Here is a 19,789-nt window from a genome sequence, read left to right as displayed (position 1 = left end):
GATATTTATTACTATTAATCATATGTGGTTTTCTAGATTTGAAACTTGTATAGATATTCTATACAGGTATACTTCGCCTTACGTCGGTACTTGGTTCCAGGAGAGGTGATGTAAGTCGAATTTACTGTGTAGTTATGACGTAAGTCGAAACTACGGTGGAAAACGCCAATAATTAGCACTTAAACACTGCTAAATAAGACGACAGCACAGAAACACAGATGTTTTCGTGTCTCGTTCTCTAGGATTTATGATTATATTAACATTTACTGTAAATGTACATATTTTAATACGATTTTATGTGCTTTTAACGCTTTTCTAGTGATATTACGACTTCAATATTTGTGGCATATGGATGTAAAGTCGAATAAAATGACTTAAACTTGATTTTTATTTTTCCATATACTTTTTTGACAAACGACGTATAATCGAGAACGACGTAACTCGAGGTATACCTGTATTTGAACTAATTCACAAGCAATAGATATTTTCAATTCATTTAAAACAATAATCAAATTTAGGTTCATAAAAAAAATATCAAAATTTTATTTTTATTACATTTAAAATAGATGTTGATCATTTAGAACTTCACTAAATAAATTTTGAAAAAATTTAATTTTATAAATTTATAACTTTGGGTTCAAGATGTTAAGAAGTCTCTAACTGGCTTTTGTTTAAAGATGTTATTTTTAAATTTAATCTTTTTAAAATTTTCAGAAGTTTAAATTTTTATTAGTATTATAACTTAATATATTTACTATTTGAGATGAGTTATAAAATTTGAAAGCATTAAAGTTGAGAAACGCACGTGAAATTTTATAAGTTTTTCCCTGAGGGAAACACTTCAAAATGTAAAAAGAACATCACTTTAATGTAAATATAAGCAACGACTGAATGAGTACAACTTTAGAAACTAAAACCTTTACTATCCAGTGTTAAATTTATATCAAAACAAATGTTTTTGGCTAATTGAATTAGCCACCATCAGATTCCAACATAATATAAAACCAAACTTTAAGATTATGTTTTTGTATTTGATCAGAATCTAACAATAGCTAATTAAATTAGCAAAAAACATTTGTTCTGGTGTAATTTGTATGCTGATATCAAAAATATTAGCTTCTAAAATAAAAGCTTTTGTATATATTTAATGATAATACAATATAATGAAAAATATTCATAACAAAACTTATTTGTTATTTCGAATTGTTGTCTCTTAATAATTATATGACAATTATTGATGCTCTAAAAATAAATCAATAATTACTGTTATCTTTGTTGATATTAATAGTTACAGTTATTAATTTATGACAATTATGCATTAATTCTATGTAAGAAATTTTAAGAAAACAATAAAAATTTATTTGTAGCACAATTAGAAACTTACATGGCCGATTGACTACGATGGCATTCTGTATCTTCCACCTTTGGTTCTGGACTAGGACCACGAGTAACTGCAAATGATTCTTGTTCTTCATCTTCTTCATTGCCACCATGATGTACTGGGGGTGCGTGGTGGACTCCACTATCACTATCACGTTTGCCAGCAATCCCTGATACTATTGATTTTGATGCATGAGTTTGTGATGGATGAATAGTTGGTGGAACTTGTGACTGGGAGGCAGAAATTTGGGTAGAAGATAAAGAACTTGATAACACATGTTTGGAAGATTGAGTGACTGCGGTTGAAGTTAAGGGTTGTGTTATAGAAAGGGATGTTGCTATTTTATTGGAAGAGGAAGACACTGGATTTTCTGATGATGATACAGGCTGTTGTGAATAGGCAAAATGATGCTGGAGACCACTAGATGGATAAATATGTGAGGCATAAGGATGATGGAAAGCGTACGGTGAATACGACTGTTTTGTCATATTTGAAGAATGAGGCGAACCAGATTTATCAGTTCGATTCAATGGATGAATGTTGTTATTAGAACTAAGATTATCTAAATTAAGATTTGATGGCGACGAGACCGAAGGTGCTTGAAAACTTGGAAAATGTGAAGAAATATTTGAAAGACAAGGTTCTGGTGGCTCCACTTTTATATTATGAGGAGAAGGTCCTGGATATTTATGTGATGATGGTGAAGCAAAAAGTGTTACTTGTTCATTTTCCCTGAGTGTTGGAGCCTGCTCCATAACTGTTGATTTAGATTTATGAGGCGAAAAAGTGAGACATACCGGCTGCCCAGAAAGTGGGGAAGAAGGCGAGTGATGTGGGGAAGAGGTAGATCTTACTTCTTCCTTCACTTTCACCATTGGGTTTAAAGGCACTACAGATGACGTAACATTACCTTCAAAAGCACTGCATGTTGAAGTGGAGAGAGTTAAATTACTACTTTTTACTTTAGTGTCTGTCAAAGTAGTTGTTACTGGAAAAGCATTTTCTGTAGATGATGATGATGGTAAAGCAGTTTTAATTCTATTTTCCATGGGATTAGATGATGCTAAGAACACATTATCTATGGGCGTTATAGGTCCTAAGTTACTTTTTATTCGATTATCTAGAGCAGAATTTACATAAATATTTTCCACAGAGTTTTGAACAGGTAAATTGTTCTTAATTCTGTTATCCATTGGTGCTGGTTGTGATATGAACATATTATCAACAGATGGAATAACACTATTCTTCATTATGCTATCTGCTGGTTCTGGAGAATTTTTTGTTACTTTCACAATACTATCAATTGAAACAGGCAATGGTTTTGAACTTTTAACTGTATTTTCTGATATAGATGGAAGCACACTAAGATCTTTTATGCCACCATTTGCAATAGGAGTCTGTCCTTTTGTTGTGCTTTCTACTGCAATTGGTGGTGTTTTGGTTTGTTTCAAACACTCCACTGATGTCGGAGTAGACACATTGCTTCTAATCACACAATCTAAAGCAGTGGGAGAATTTGAAATTGCTTTACACCCTCTTTCTGGCAGATTTTCTACATTCACAGAATCTAGAACAGTTACTGGAAGAACCTTATTTTCCACACTTTCTTTTCTAGAAGGTGGTCTTACATTTTCTCCAACGGGAGGCTGACTATCACTCTTCTCTATCACAGTTTCCATTACAGAAGGCAGACTAGGTTCTGTGTTCATGGTGCATTCATTATTTTGTACCATGGGTTGAGTCACATCCTCATCTTTACCCGAATTTGTGTCCTGTAACTGACAAACAGTACTTACTGTCTCTGCTTGTTCTGTTTTTATTTGTTGCACTAATGGAACAATGCTGTCTGGAGGAAGAGGCTGAACAAATGTATCTTTTGGTATAGATGAATTTGTAGTACTGTCTGATAATTTTTGAGCATCATTTTCAGATCTATTAATTAAAAAATTATAATTGATTACATAGTATTCAAAATGTTTAATTTATTTTAACTTATATGTTACGCGTAAATAACTAAAAATAGTGACATCACAATTTTTGCTCTTCTTTTCTCTAATTTATTATTATCGACCTTTGATATAACAGACTAACAGAGAAAACAGTGAACCAATAATACTGACTGCATACCGTATCCAAAGTCAATTATATCACGATTCATAAAATTGAGGGTCAACAGAACTAAATATATTCATTAAGTTTCATTAAACATTTTTGTATAATAATTATTTTAACCATAACATTAAAACAAACATTATACAAATTAGATTAATTATTAAATTTAAGTAAAACAGTTTTAATTGTTTACAAAGATAAATTAATATTCAACAGATTTTTGTCATTAAAATAAAAACAATTCTTATCATTCTCAAAATCAAAAATTAAATAAAAAGTTAAAATATATTTACTTTTCATTTGTGCACTCAGTTGTCGAAGGAAAGGGTGGAGGTAAAGAGGGATCAAGAGGTGAGCATGGAGAACTAAGTCCATCACCTTCTTGTTCTTCATTATCACCTTCGTGCCCATTCTCTTCATTTGAAATACTGCTGCTTTCGGTTGTGATAGATTCTGATGGACTGGTTGGTTGGTCGCTTGTGCAACGTTTCCTCTGAGAACTTTTTTCTTCTTCACATTCCGGTGTATTCTTTTCTTCCCGTGCTCGTTTTTTACCTTTCGCTGGACTTTCTCTTGTAATTTTCTATTCAGGATAAAATTTTAAGAACTTTTAAAACCTAATCCATAACAGCATATTACTAAAAAAATGATATTTTGTTTGTTTATATGATTCAATTAAAAGCTTATATTTTTAAGCTTTTATGCTAAAAAGAAATGTTTTCATTTAATAACTCAAAATTTTAGCAGTTAAATCACAAACTGTACATCAAAGATAATATAGGAACAATTTCTCATTACAATTAATTCAGTGATATGTAGTTTCTAAACAATAATAATTTAATTTTAATAAAATTATTTTAAAATATTTTTACTGTCTTAAATTAATTTAACCGTTTTCACAGAAGTGTTAAAAAATTATTGGAATGAAAAACAAATAATAATTTAACTAAAATTGTTAAGTTGTAGCAATTTGTATAAAAAGAAAAATCCCCGATTTCCAGAAACTGTCTCCGGTTTTTCCTGTTTTTAATGTTTGTTTGTAGAATCAATCTTTGAATAAAGCAATTTTATTAACACACACCAATATAATATCACCAATTTATAAATTAATAAATAAATAAATTCAAAAAATAAGCAAAGTTCAATCAGTATTAGACCTCATTTTTACTGATTCTGAAATATGTCCCCAGTTGTTATCCTAGTTCAACTTAAAAATTGTCCTTTCCTAGTCATAACTGGTCCTCTAGAATGTTTAATGATGCCTCTAGGATATAAGCCCATTAACCTAAATAGTTAAAGAGAGATAGATAAATACTTATACTTTAATCTTTCACATAAAAATTTGTTTTTCCAACAGGAAGAGTGGTTTACAATTAGAATTGGATTAATTAAATAACTTAGAAAATTCCAAAAGACAATAAATTATTCTGGAACTTCTGTCCTTTCTTATGGAAATTAAACTAATTTTACTAGTTTAACTATTCTTACTATTTTGATAGTCATTAAATTAAATGGTAATTTCTCAATTTCTTTCATTTTTTACAAACATTTTTTTCTTTAATGTTACTTTAAAATGAAAAATGAAAAGTTTATGAAAGATACAATATATAAAACTTGAATTTATAATAAATTAAACCTAATTAACTGAGTTATTTATAAGATATATATATATATATATATATTGAACTACTGGATAATTTAAAAGTTTAGAAAACTAAAGATTATTTATAAAATTAAGGTCTAAGTAGCAGCTTAGATTACACCTGTGCCACATAATCCTTGCCTTTAGGCAAACAGTTGACCATTGTTAACCATTGTTGTTCCTGACAAAAACTATACCTTGGACCAAGCTAGAGGCAAGTCTGAAAAACAGCTTTAAGCTTATTACAGGCTTTGTTTCTGTAATAGATCATAAAAAGCTAAATTGATTTAATTTGAAGCACTGTTTGTATTCTTAACATTTATCTTCTTGTGAATAATTGAACAAAACAAATTATCATCATTGCTATCACAAATACGGGATTTAAAAATATACTAAAACCTTTTTCTTCTTATCTTCATGTTTATCACCATTGCCAACTGCAGTAACACCAGGTGATTTCTGAACACTTCTTGTACTGTGAGTATCTGAATTGAAGGGACTACTCACTCCTCTTGATTTTGTCTTTTGTGACTGCAATAAAATTTATTAATTATTTTACATTAACAGACAGATACTTATTGTTATTACAGACAATACTAATTTTGAAAAAATAAAGTTATTTAAAGTTATTTAACTTCACACTACATGAAATAATTTACACATATTATTTAAAAGTCTTTAACATATGATAATTATTTAATTAAAATATTTTTGATTTTTATTGCTTTGTTATGTCTGTGTTATGTAATGTGATATTATTTAAAATTAAATATATAAACAATCTAAGTGTCATTTTAAGTATTATATTTTCTTTAATATAAACGTGATTAGTATTTATGAGAAAATATTAAAATTCTCTATACTTAAAAATGATGGAAAAGTGAGTAGATATAATTTTAGAATTATTTTTGTTATAAATTAGCACGTGGGTCCCCTAGACCAATTTTTAATTCTTTTGAAGAAGAAGGATTGTGTCAACTGTTTGGATATTTATATTAGCATGCTAATAATTTTTTATATTTGGCAGATAATCTTTTTATCACTATACTTCTATCTATATCTTACTTTTGTTAAAAAAAAGAATAAATTTTATTTTGACATTATTACATAGCTAAAACGCTTCACTTTACATAAATTATATTTAATGTATATTCATTAAAATTTTTAGTGTAAAAAATATCAATAGAAAAATATTATTTTGCATATTTTGTTTATGTTAATATCATATTAATATAACAAAAGTTATTTCGTACTGGTTGTTAAGGTGATCGAGTATTTTATTTATAGAAATGTTTTCGGCTTTCATCGAGCCATTTTCAGTTTTACATACAACTTACCCTAACGAATATTCGAACAGATTGAATTTAAAGATAAACGAAATGAAAAAGCTGAATGCAAAAAGTTAAGAATTGGCCAAATGTTATATGTTTTTCATTCATTAACCTATTATCATCGTAAATTATGATTTTCATTGCTAAAATTTTCAAAAACGTTTATATTCCTTCGTGAAAATGTGTATTTATAATGAATTAAGAGCATAATGAGAAGTTAAATTATTATTAAATAAAAATAAGAGTGATTTCATCAGTATGAACAAATGAAAAATGTGTGTCAAGGTTAGTCTGTCAAGGTTAAGAAACTCATTATTTGAGAAATTACTTATTGCATTATATATATATATGTATCTGTGTTTTATGTTTTTTAAAGCCACATATAAAAATAATAGTTACCTCTTTACTTCTTCTGGTTCTCATAACATGTTTACCATTGACTGAATTATTATTTTCTTCTTCTTTTACAGGTTTAAACATGAAAGGAGGAGGTTCTCTAGGCTCTGAGAGAGGACGTTGTTCGCCATATTTTTTGAAAAATAGCCTACATTCTGTACATAACAAAGCGTGATCTTTTCCAGCATGATGCCAATCTTTAGAAGCTAATAATTAACAGAAATTATATTACATTAAAGAATAATTATAAATGAATTAATTATTAAACTTTAAGATTTCAAAATAAATATTTTAAGAAATAAAATCTCTCACTTGTAGTATAGCAATGATGACAAGCATATCCACTTAAGTCTCTAGAATCAGAATCATCTGAATCTGCTTCTTCACTAGCTGAACTTAAATCCACTATAACAAATAATAAAAATATCATCAAAATATATACACTTTCAAAAGTTATAATTAATGAAATATTAAAATTTTCTAATTTGTGACTTAACGAATACATTTAACGGTTTCTCATGTATTGTTTAAAACTTAAATACCGTCTTCATTTTATAAGAAATAATAGTAACTAATATATGAAGATAGCAACAATACATTAAAAAAAAAAAAAAAAACAATTTTATCCACAGAAATCCTTTTTATTTTTGAAAAACATGTAATATTCTGTCTTCAGTTTTCAGTCGCATTCTGTTACAGAATGCAACTCAAAAGTGAAAATATTTTGAAGCCAAAAAATTCAATAATTATCAAATATTCAAACTTTTTCCAAATTATCTCAGTCGTGTCATATATCAGGGACAGGCAATCCGGCGGCCCCCAGCCGCATGCGGCCCGCATTAATATTTTTTGCAGCCCTTGTGACATAAAATATGAATAAATATATCAATTTCCCAGCTTAAGGAAGCACGCAGCAAAAATTCAAACGTTATTTTCTGCAACTTACGTATGTGAATAGTTTTTCGGCAATGAATTTAGTAAAAGTTAAAACAAGAAACCGGCTAACAGACACGTCGAAACTAATTTAAAACTAGCAGTGATGAATATTTAACCAAATATTTCTGATATATTATATTTACATCAGTTCCAGAAGCTAAATTAAGTATACATATGCTAATTTATAATTATATATGAATAAATAATTGTGATTTACCGACATTTTTCCCCCTCTTTTCTCTTGTATGCAGCCCGCGTCAGTTCAAAAGTTTTAAAATGCAGCCCTTACATAGAACAAGGTTGCCCAACCCTGTCGTATATAATGAAACAATTTTCAAAAAATAAGAATGTAAATTCCGAAAAAAACATCTTTTTTTTATTGTTTATAATGATTGCAGAATGGAGTTTGATAAGTATTGATTTCAGCTATAAAGACAACAATGAATTAAATTGTTTTGTAAGTCGGAATATATATTAATGATAAAATACAATTGCTCAAGATTAGAAAATAAATACAAAAATAAATAAATAATAAATATTAAATTATTATAAATATTTACTTTTCAAAAAGACAAACAAGTTTCTTTTTTTTTAACGCTAGCAATCATTTTGTCTATATCAGAAAAATTGTACGCGAATTAAATTCAGATAAATAGAATATAAGTTTTCTTTAAAAACTAAATTATGTAGGTAAATAATTCATATGTAAATTAAAATTTTAAATTACTTTACTCAAACATTAATAACCTTTTAATATTTAATTCATGGAAAATATTAATTTTTTTCTCATTGGCTTCTAAGAAAATCACGCAAATGTTTGACAAATTTGCTTCTAAACATGTGCCGATACCACAAAAAATTAATTATTTTATTTTGAAAATTATTTAAATTTTTATTTTCTATCATCAATAAATCTTACAACAATACGAAAAAATGTTATAACAACGAAACATTACAGATTAAGAGACGAAAATTTATATAGATCTAACAATGCTAATTCTATATATTCTACTTTCTGGTCCTCAATATGGCAAACTAATGAAGGACGGGAATGCTCCAATAATGCAGGTTATCCATTGTAACCAAGAACGTCACAGTCAACTACAAACCAACTTTATACAATACATAAGGGATGCGAACAACTTATATCATAATAAATATGAAAGAAAGAAAACACCACACTACCAAATGTAGACGTAATTAATAGCTGTTGACATGTTATCTAATGGACTGTCATGTACTAATAGCCACAATATTCTAAATACTGTTTCCATTCCAACATTCGAACAAGATTTAGCCGGCTGTTTTCGAAATTCATTACATTGTATTCCATAAAATTGAGGGATGACAATAATTCAAAACAAAAAGCCAAAATTAAACTTATACTACAATCGTATAGCAACAGATATATATGACCACTGATTTAAAAATTATCTCTGTTTCTATTATCACTAGGAAATACTCAAGTCCAACATTATATGAAGCAATATATAAGAATTTCGTACAGATGATCTTTAATACATAATATCCATATTTAACAAAGTAGAGCATACTATTATACAAACAACAATAAAAGCCGTTATCTTCAAGATAAGATATGCCGTACTATTACACCATATATAGAAATGTAAAAGATAAAGAAATTAATACGGGAGATAGAGATCAACAGTAATTTGACAAAAGAAAAAGCTCAAATTTGAACCTGCAAAAAACAATATGAAACTTTGGAATACTAATTACATTCAAATGATTCTGAATGAATCTGAAGGATTTCTTTTTAAATATTTCAGATTTAAAGATAGATATGTTCTAAAATGTTAATCGTGTTTCCGTTTATGGATAGAACTTGTATGAACAAAGTCTAATTTAATCATTTCTTTATGGTAATGTTTTTACCTACTAAAATTAGCTTAAAATATTATTTTTTGTTTCGGTTTAATAATGTTTGAAATATAAAATTCTGTTTGTGTATAAAAGAAGCCAAGTACGATTTCAAAGAGCTAATTCGTGCCAAATAATATCGAGTATAAAAATTATTTAAGTTTTTTAACTTCTAATCGTAGACTTTTATGATGTTCCGTAGTCATTATCTCTGTAGATAAGATATTAAGTAAATATCATAAGTGCAAGTTGATTTTACTTAAACAAACAAAGTCTAAATAGACAAAAAAGTAGTAGTAATAACTTTTGAAACTGTTTAATCGACTAGGGAAAAAAATCTATCATCATATTTTTCAATTAAAAAACAAACTTTAAGCGAAATTCAATTAAACTAGCCATAATAAATAAATATAAAATGGTATATTAATCTAATCGGTTTCTCGTTTCGAAACTAAATTGTATTTACTTTAGATATGTAAATAATATTTTGCTAAGATATAACTATTAACAAATGATGATACTGATTATACAGAATCAATACATAATTAAACAATACTCTATTAATATGGAAGAAATTTAGTTTACAGATCTTTCAACTATTCTGATGTCTTGTTTATACAGCTCGATCGTTTAATTTGTAGAATATCAATGCCACTAAGTTCTGACAAACTGCTAGCAGATGGCATGTGTCTAATAATAAGCTGATAAACTTGCCAGTTTTGATATGCTGTGTGATAGTAGCAAAGTGACTTTCAATCATATGCAATATATACACACGTACGTGATTAACATTTAATTATTTAATTGATGAAATATAATTTCTCTATCTACATTTAGGATCCCCCGATTCTGATTTCCGTCCTGGATTTTTTTGATTCCGTCTCTCGAAAACGTGTCGTCGGCTAGATTCTCGATATTCATTAAATTGTCTACGTATGATTAGGAAATTGTAGTTTACTCTATCATTTATACAGTGTTAAATATATTAATATACAACAAAATATGGTTCAGCTTTTAAATATTAAGAAATTTATATTTAATACAAAGATCACTTTGCATACATTTTGTAGAGTATCAGAATTTATGACTACATCAGTATATTCTCATATATATATAATCATTTGATAACTAATCAGCACTATTTTAACACAAACAGTTATATTAAATGCAATACAAACTTTTATATTTATGTATTAATAATCAAATTACATTAAATTTATATATTTTGTATTTGGATTTTGTTACAGAGGATGGATGTAGAGTCCAAAAATACTAAGGATCGCTCTGATAAATCAGCTTTTTGTATTATGAACAACAATAATAATTAATCTTCAATACATGTTTTATTTTTTATTAGAAGTTAAAATGTCCCAATATAGTTTGATATAGTGTCAAACTTCAATTTAGCACCGCCATTTGTTCACTTTTGGAAGTGGTACTAAATCATGTACGACACTAAACTGAAGTATCTAAAGCAATAAGAATTATATAGAGTAATGAAGTTTACCCCCAAGTTTTTGAGAGTTCGAAAGTCGTGTAATTTTGTTGTAATGTTGTTTGCAATATAAAATTGTACAAAATTTACAGATGTAATAACAGCTCTCTAATTAATATTTATGGAGATTAGTTTGCAAGCATTTATCGATATTTTGTATGCCGAATTAAAATTTTAAATTCATTTTCTTTTACGTCTCTAAGTTTTACAAAATCTACAATTATAATGTGCTGGCCTAATGATCTTTGGTGCAAATATAACAACACGAGAAATACTTACTTCTTAGTGAAATGTTTATGAAAGTGTTGATAAATTTTTCTCTGATAATTCTAAATATTCATTCAATAACATGTACGAGTATAGAATATTTTATGTATTCACTATTATTATTTATGTATTCTCTTTACGTGTTGTTTATTATTTTTATTTATTAGACTTATTTCTTCAATCACTGAAACTATCATAGAAAAAATAAAATAATAATAATAATAATAAAAATCAAGCAAAATGCATTTTATTCTAACTTGAATAATGTAATATTCTCAGAAAATTGATCATTAAAAAAAGGAAACAACAGTTCTATCGTTTGTCTTAAATAATACAGTAAAAACTAACAGAAATTTATTTGCTCTGGTAAACAATAATAAACAGTACAAGTGTAAATTAATTATAAAATCAATATAAATTTAATCTAGGTAAAATCTGGTTTGCTTTATTAAACATTATACAATAAATCATAAATAAAGATAAAGAGAAAATATCATAAACGAGAGATACGAGAAAGATTATTACTATAAAATTAATAAAATAATGAAAATAGTTATTCGAAATTCAAAGCGCCGCAAGTATTTACGAATCTATTTTGAATGCCGTATTACAGGTTCGATATAGAAGATATCTTAAAATACTTCTGGAAAAATAAATAAATAGAAATATTAATTTACAATATAATTGTAATTCAAGAAGTTAACTTTGCTTTTTAAATGCAAAATCCCATCTGTTATTTTCCATTCTTCCAATCTCCAGTTTTCCTCCGTCAATTTTTTTTTTGTTTAGTCTTAGTCATCGTCTCATTTGGTTTTTTGAGCGTCCTCCAATACAAATTCCTGCAACTTAACTATTGTCGTTCTGCCTTCCGATTAAATGTCCGACAATTCATTTTACTTTTAAAAAGAGCGAAGTGGGAACGGGAACCTACGTCGAACTGCATCTTCTACTTTAGTTCTCCACCCCTTTTTTAAACTTTTTCTGCCCTGACAGCACTAACAGGTCCCATTTTTCCATACCCATAGTTGGGGTGAAAGGCGATAAAGGACAGAACTTGATGTATCAGACTGCGAAAAATTCCCAGGGAGTAATATGCACAGATTCAATTGCATTCCGAGCGGTAGATCAATGCCTTAACCATCAAAGCCAATTGCCCGGCAATCTGTTTTTCTGCATAAGAACGGCCAAGTTACGGCTGCAAAAAGCAATTACCACACGTACGTAGTAATTTCCCACTTTTACAACACGTATATTTGCAGTTACCGACGTACGGGTCCTTCGAGGGGCCCGTGGGCTCGTACAGGGCCCACGGGCGTCTGCAGAAAATTTCCCGTGAAGAGGAAAGCTTGCAAATAATAATTATATCAATAAATTATTGTTTAATTATTTTATTTTATGGATTTTTCCCCCACGTATTGCATCCAAAATCACTTCTATAGTTTATAATTTATGGAAATTTTTACTCGATCCCAGAGAGGTGGGTGCCCCGTTTGTCCCCTCTGCAGACGCCCACGAGCCATTTTTTTAACTGAAATAATTTAGAATATTTTTTTATTAATAAAAACAAATCTTTTATCGTATTTGCTTGTTGTAAAAAACAATATTAATTTATAGCAGTAAGAGGGAAAAATCCCCAACTCCAGGGTTGGAGCTGGGGAAACATCCCTAACTCCTCCCTCTCAACGATCCTGAAAAAGTATAAGAAAGAATTTTTTGCTGGAGACTTCAGCATGGCTCTAAATAATCAAAAAATCATTAATTTCTTCAAGAACGTCGCCCGAGTTTTCCCTAAGTTCAATGTCGTAATCGCGATTTACGTCGTTAAACTTAGGGAAAAAATCGGGCGACTCTGTTTACGACGATCGGAAGTTCGGTCGTAAAGCGGAGGTATACTTTGTACACAAACAAGTATGTCTCGTACGAAAGAATCTAATAAACATTTGATTTCCCTACAAAATATATTCTTTGTGTCGTCATTTAACCGTTTAGATAAAAGATTTTTGCATTATATTTTACGTAAAATTACTCACGATAATCATTAGAAGTCGGTCTATTTTGTTTCGTGCACGTGCGTATTCGCCTTAGTACAGTTTGTCGTCTGTGCCGTCGATGAGGTCGTGATGTGGCGGCCGCTGGCGTCTTTTTCCACAAATAATAAAACTCGACAAGATCACCCTATTAAAAAAAAAACAAAAACAATATCGTTTATTCTCGTTATATTAATATTTAGAAAGTAACGAAATAAAATAATAAAATTTTAAAAAAAATTCTCGCACGAATTTATAATTAATTCAATTCCCGCTTCCTCTTTTTTTTTTTTTTAAATTATTATAATTCTTTCGTCTTAACTTGTCGCTGCGAAGAAAGGAGAACGTGTTTGTTTGCCAAACTAAACACAATTCTGCTTGTCATACAGCTATTAGGAACACCTGCCAAGGCTTTTTCCTCTTCAGAATAAACAATAGCGACGAATTAAAATTTTATATACGTTTTAAAAAAAATAAAATAAAAATAAAAATAAATATAAATTATAATAAAATGGCGGAAGAGGGAAATAATCCAGGGGGCGCTTTCGTGATTTGAAAAAAAACACGTGTACGACTTTGACTTTAAAAAAAATGTCCGGTTTTTAGCGGGATATTTTGGCAATGATCCAATGACTACTCGAACAGGCAGTTTTGATGGTGTTTTCTTCCTGTATATAGATCTTTAGCAGCGCTGTAAGATAGTATTTTCGGATACTGTAGTTTATTATACCGCTCCACTATGGTTTATTTTAACTATCAATCTTTATCACTGTTCTGAGTGGCTCGGTGGAACCTGGTAAATATTTTACTAAGCCTGGGTGTTTCCAAGTTATCTCACCTATATTTTATTCATAAACATACAGTTCGGGAATGAAACCACCAATTCTCTACAAAACACATCAGCTACGAAAGTAAATGGATTTCACTTTCTCTGAGAGGGAAACAAAGAAAGGGGGGAAGAATGCGTTATATTCTTTTTCGGCCTTACAATATATAAATTTATATATATATATATATATATATATATTCTTTTTTTCCACTTCCCCCTTTCTTTCTTTCTTCTCGAAGACAAACAATAGATTATACATAAATAATAATTCTTCTATTCGAAATTTAATAAATTGTAAACAAAACTTTCCTCCTTACACAATAAAATTTAAGTAATAAAATATATAAAATTAATACGATAATACGTTAAATTTTAATATATAAAACTTACAGTTTCTTTTGTCGGTAGCAATTCTTTGCGGATTTTAAAAAAATTCTTTCCATACTGGCGTAATCCTTTCACGAATTTTTTCTGAAAAACACAAATCAATAGGATAATTGTTAAGCTTTCCTCCATTGATTTCACTTATTTAGGATTATTACTAATTAAATTCTGCTTATATCTTTCCTTTTTTTATCTTTCGAACGCATTTAAAATCGATAAATAAATTTAGGAAAACGATTAAATCAAGCGTTTATCTCGCTGCATTACTTAGTCAATATGAGGAAAACGTTGGCATATTTATAACTATAACCTTCAAAGGACGTAAGAGGAAAATTTTTAAGTTATTTAACGACTTTTTTTTTGTCATTTTTCGTACCAGGAAATTAATGTATTTACAACGACAATGATAAAATGGTATACCAGAACGCATTAGAATTGTGGAAAAAAACGACAATAGACTTCTAATGACACGTATTGTATGCGTGTGTTAACCGTTTCGGCACGTTAATTGCTTCCTATTATTCCAAATAAAAGCTCGGATGTGTGATTTTTATCTACGTTTAGAAAACCGAAAATTTATACACCCCTAAAACTAGACTATAAAGCGTTTTTAAAAGTACGGATGGAGGAGGAAACGTTAAAAACAAAAAATTAATTAAAAAAAACTTAAATATAGTAGTATTAGAGTGATAACAAGGTTTCCCCTATTGGGAAAACGTGACATCATTCCGAATGTTACGTGAGAAAATGAATGCCGGGGTTTAGAATTCCTACTGACTAAGCTAATTCAGGATTCAATGCACGTAATCACCCCTACTACCCGCTAAGCGACCTCTCTCTCTCTTTCCTGCACCCCTCTCTGGCTTGCTGTCCCCCCTTCTCCGGTGGTGTGCAAATAATGTTTCCATATATAATTACGTTCTGTCCCGTGTTATCGGGTTCTGCAACTGTCCAGTACGGACCTATCTATCATCTGTTATAACGCGATTCGCATTAATGTCTCAGTTTTCAATGGCATGTGACAAACGATTTAGGGGCAAGTCGGCTCTGTTCCCTTGTCACAAATCAATGTCGAGGGTGACATCAACTCAACCAAGGCGGCAGAGCTTCTACAAAACATTCCTCTATATGTAATTATCGTTAGTGCACTTGTCTATATTACAAAATACTTGTTATATACCAAGTACTTCAATGTGATTGAGAGAGCGCAGCGAAGAAACAATGCATTTTTTTTTTTTTCCCAGAAGGTTGGCCATAATTTTTTTCAAAGCGGCATACTTTAAAATAAAGATTTTAAAGCCGGAAAGGTGAAGTTTCCAGGCTTTAAAGCGGTCGATTTATAGAATGTGGTAGTCTACTGAAAAGCCAAGTCTTCGTCGCATCTTCAAATTTCGGTTACGGAAATGAAAAAATATACACCGATAGTTTAAATTGGACGTTATCTAATCCTTTACAAAGGGCAACTTTCATAAAATGTTCTTTCTTTTTTCATCCTCTCCCAAGGAAACGATCATATTCAGTCAGTTCTTCAGATTCGATCTGACTACAAAGGCCCATTCAGTTACCGTATCTCTTATCTGGATATTTTACACCGGTAGCTTTCTATTATGTGAGAAGGCCCGAACAATTGACAGGCATCCACCGACATACAATAAAAGCAGGGGGAAGGGGAAAGGAAGAACCCCCCCTTGTTTTCCTCCCATTCCTCCTCCTCCTCCTCCCTTTTAATTAAGATTGCTTCACTTCCTTTCAAACTAATTTCCAAACGAAAAATTAAATAAAACACATAGAAAAAAAGGGGGGGAGCTTTTTAAAAAATTGATTTATCTATAATTTACTTTAAAAGATAAGGTAAAAACTTAAAAAGTTGGGAGATAAGATAAGAAACTTAACGACTTCTATTATCTCTCTCTTCCTTAAATTATTTATTTTCTTTCAAACTATCAATTTTAAACTAAGGAAAACATTCATTCTAGGCTATCAGTTTGGATATATAACATTAAAATTATAATAATAATAATAATAATAATTTAAAAACAAATGGCTAAATTAAGGAGATAACTGATTCATTCAATAAATAAATCTCTTTAATTTAAAAGATATTTTCTGTAATTATTAGATTAATAATTCAAGTTGGTTTCACTGGGAAATCAACAATGTCACATTATCAAATTAAGTTAATCTAGGATAGAATCCTCTTGTGATTTTACATAACACATATATCATGTAATTTGCTTTCTCATTCATTTTATTGATATTTCTTTACAGAATATGGCGAATGCTTTTTTAAGTTTCTTTAATTAATAAAATTAACTTTAAAATGGAGTAAATTATACTGTTGTAAGATAATTGCAACTCTCTTCTAATTATACAATATTTTCAAGTGTAAAATGCACTCTTTAATTTATTAAAATCACTTAACTGCAAGCAAAATACTGAAAAAAATTATTCTTATAAATGATTTTAAAAAAGCTGTTTTTATTAACAAAAGTAAACAATTAGTAAATTATAATGTTGTAAGGTAACGGCGTCTTTCGTTCTAATATAAATGTATGTAATAATTACAATTTAAGTCTAAATTGCGCTCTAATTACTTTTAGAATCGTTTAACCGTAAGTAAAAAGCCGACGTAAAACGAATTTTACGTTTTATAAAACATTTTAATATAATAATAACGTCGAATAAAGAGCAAATTATGGCGTAAGGCACTGACAGAAAATCTGGTTTAAATACTTTGATTAAAATCGATTAAAATCATTTAACTAGAAACTAAAATATTGATATAAAATTAATATTTATTTTTATAAAGTTCATTTTTAATTAATAATATTAAGAAAATGGAGTAAATTACACTGTTGTAGACAGAATATTGAAGTAAATTACAATATTTTATGTCTGAGTTCATTTAGTTTCTATGTATAATGTATATTTTTTTTAAGCATAAAATTTGCTCTTTAATTGATTAAAATCATTAAACCGTAAAGAAAATATTGATAATAAAATGAAAAATTAATTTTATATATTACCATTATTATGTTAATCTTTATAAGGAGTCAAAAACCATTTCTTTTATTAATCTTCCTTAATATATCATCATAACTTAAAGCCAAACAAACAATTAATTGTAATTCTTTAATCATTCTTGACAATAATCTGGGAAGATTATAATTTTTTTTTTTTTTTAATAAAAATCACAAATTAAAAAAGTATCTACTTAATTTACAGCTGTTTTCCCTCTTGCCTATTACACTTTTATATTTCACACATTGTGATTTTTCATGCCTGCAGCTGCAGAAAATGAATCAACTGCATTTTTATAGCTGCTTGGAGGACAAAGAGATATATAAAAGTTGTTAAATGATGTTAAAACTGGTTTGGCTGCATTATTTATGTCTTTATGGTCTATCTTTATTGTCTTAACAAAAGAATTATGACTTTGACAAGAATTATTTCATATTAGTTCCTTTTTTTACCCCCCTCCCTCCCTTCTATATACAATAGTAATATAATATATATTGTTCTGGATATAAAGTTTTATTACACTCTTTACCAATAACATTATGGGCAGATATGTTTACTAATAAGGCCGTAATTGCACGGCATAATTAAATATTATTCCATTTGAAAAATGACTTATTATTTTTACTTCTACATGTCTCCATTCTATAATCGCATTACTAATCAATTGCTGACAATTCAAGATAGCGTAATCAATCATTTTTTCTTTCTTTTTTTGAAATACGGCGTGGCGCAAAAATAGTTAACCATTGTGAAGGCTAAATTGCTACCTTATTCAGATAGTTAAGCATGTTTTTTTTTCTTTTTTATCATGCTTCCATCAATCTTATACGAGAAAAGCACATTGTTCTATATTCAAAGTATGTCCACACAGAACAAAAAACACCATTGACTATAACTATCAGTTCACTACTGAAGATAAATTCCTATTCTTTAAAAATTATAAGCACGCAGGATAGTCCGAAATCATTTAACTTTTATAAAAACCGAATTAACGCTTCATTTAAATGCTTTCTATTTACAAATTTTATAAATAATTCAAATTAAGTAACAGTTCTTGTTAGATATGCAAACTACAACACTCTACGACACTACAACACTAACAAATTCCTAGTGTAAATCTGTATAATGACGTGTTTAAGTGACTTTTGAGCTATCCTAAGTATACTGTATATACTTTTAAAGTATAAGAATTTCTTTTAAATAAATTTATATAGGTTTATAAGATAAATTCCTATTCTTTAACGCGATCGGTTAACCATTTAAGCACCGGCTTTCTATCCGATTCGAGCGCTTCGGCGCTCGGAACTTTATAAAAACGGTTCCGAAACGAAATCCTCCTCCTTCGATACATAAATTTCGACGCATTTTGGCACGCGCCTGCATCCAAATGCGGTTAACCACCCTCTACTATTAATTACGCATACATTTTCACTTCTAGAAAAATTCAAATTAAAAAATAACTTGCTAAATAAAATAAATAAATAAATAAAATGAAAATCCAATAAAACTGAATTAAAGTTAAACTTAAAAAACATAAATCAAGCTGTAGGAATTGTTTATAAATTCCCAATATAATTTAATAACGCAGCCAACAATCACAATATTTTTTTTTCTGGTATATGTCAGAGACAGAATGATTTATCATTTTAAACATCACTGAACTGTTTATTTTTCTTGTATGTGTTTCTTAAACAGACTTCTTAAATTTCCATTTAGAAAAAAAAAAGGAGGAAAAAAAAAAATTACATAATGACTTTCTACTAAAGATGCTGATAAGAGGGGGAATATATATATATATATATATAATATTTTTTATTCCTCAAACTGCTTGTTTACTTATTTTTCCAGTACAATCAATTATAGAGCAACTGTCTGTAGGATTTTTTATTACTTTTACAAATCGTACATAAAACTGTTATGCAATAAACTGAATTATCGTTTGTTAAATTTGGTTAAATTTAATATAAAATACTTCTTTTTAAAATTTTATGATTAAAATTACCATCTAATATTTAAAAATTTAATATTAATTATTCATGGTAAGCAATAGGAGTAAAAAGAAAAGGGAAAAAAAAAAAACATTCTCG

General features: G+C 28.7%; 1 protein-coding gene across 8 annotated transcripts in view; it reads right to left on the bottom strand.

Annotated features, from left to right (window-relative positions):
• Positions 1-19,789, bottom strand: part of LOC136986462 (arginine-glutamic acid dipeptide repeats protein-like) — a 91,644-nt gene that overhangs the window by 24,356 nt on the left and 47,499 nt on the right. For all 8 annotated transcript variants that reach the window (XM_067284001.1, XM_067284018.1, XM_067283996.1 and 5 more), the window contains 7 exons: positions 14,688-14,768; positions 13,472-13,616; positions 7,175-7,267; positions 6,866-7,068; positions 5,535-5,666; positions 3,787-4,076; positions 1,385-3,313 (listed from right to left, as the gene is read on the bottom strand). In XM_067284001.1, the coding sequence (XP_067140102.1) occupies positions 1,385-3,313; positions 3,787-4,076; positions 5,535-5,666; positions 6,866-7,068; positions 7,175-7,267; positions 13,472-13,616; positions 14,688-14,768 (2,873 nt within the window). The remainder of the gene's footprint in view (positions 1-1,384; positions 3,314-3,786; positions 4,077-5,534; positions 5,667-6,865; positions 7,069-7,174; positions 7,268-13,471; positions 13,617-14,687; positions 14,769-19,789) is intronic.

The sequence above is a fragment of the Centruroides vittatus genome, unplaced genomic scaffold (genome assembly GCF_030686945.1).
Source record: "Centruroides vittatus isolate TY-2023 unplaced genomic scaffold, ASM3068694v2 contig_1213, whole genome shotgun sequence".
Taxonomy (NCBI): Eukaryota; Metazoa; Arthropoda; class Arachnida; order Scorpiones; family Buthidae; genus Centruroides; species Centruroides vittatus.
This window is presented reverse-complemented; position numbering and strand designations above follow the sequence as displayed.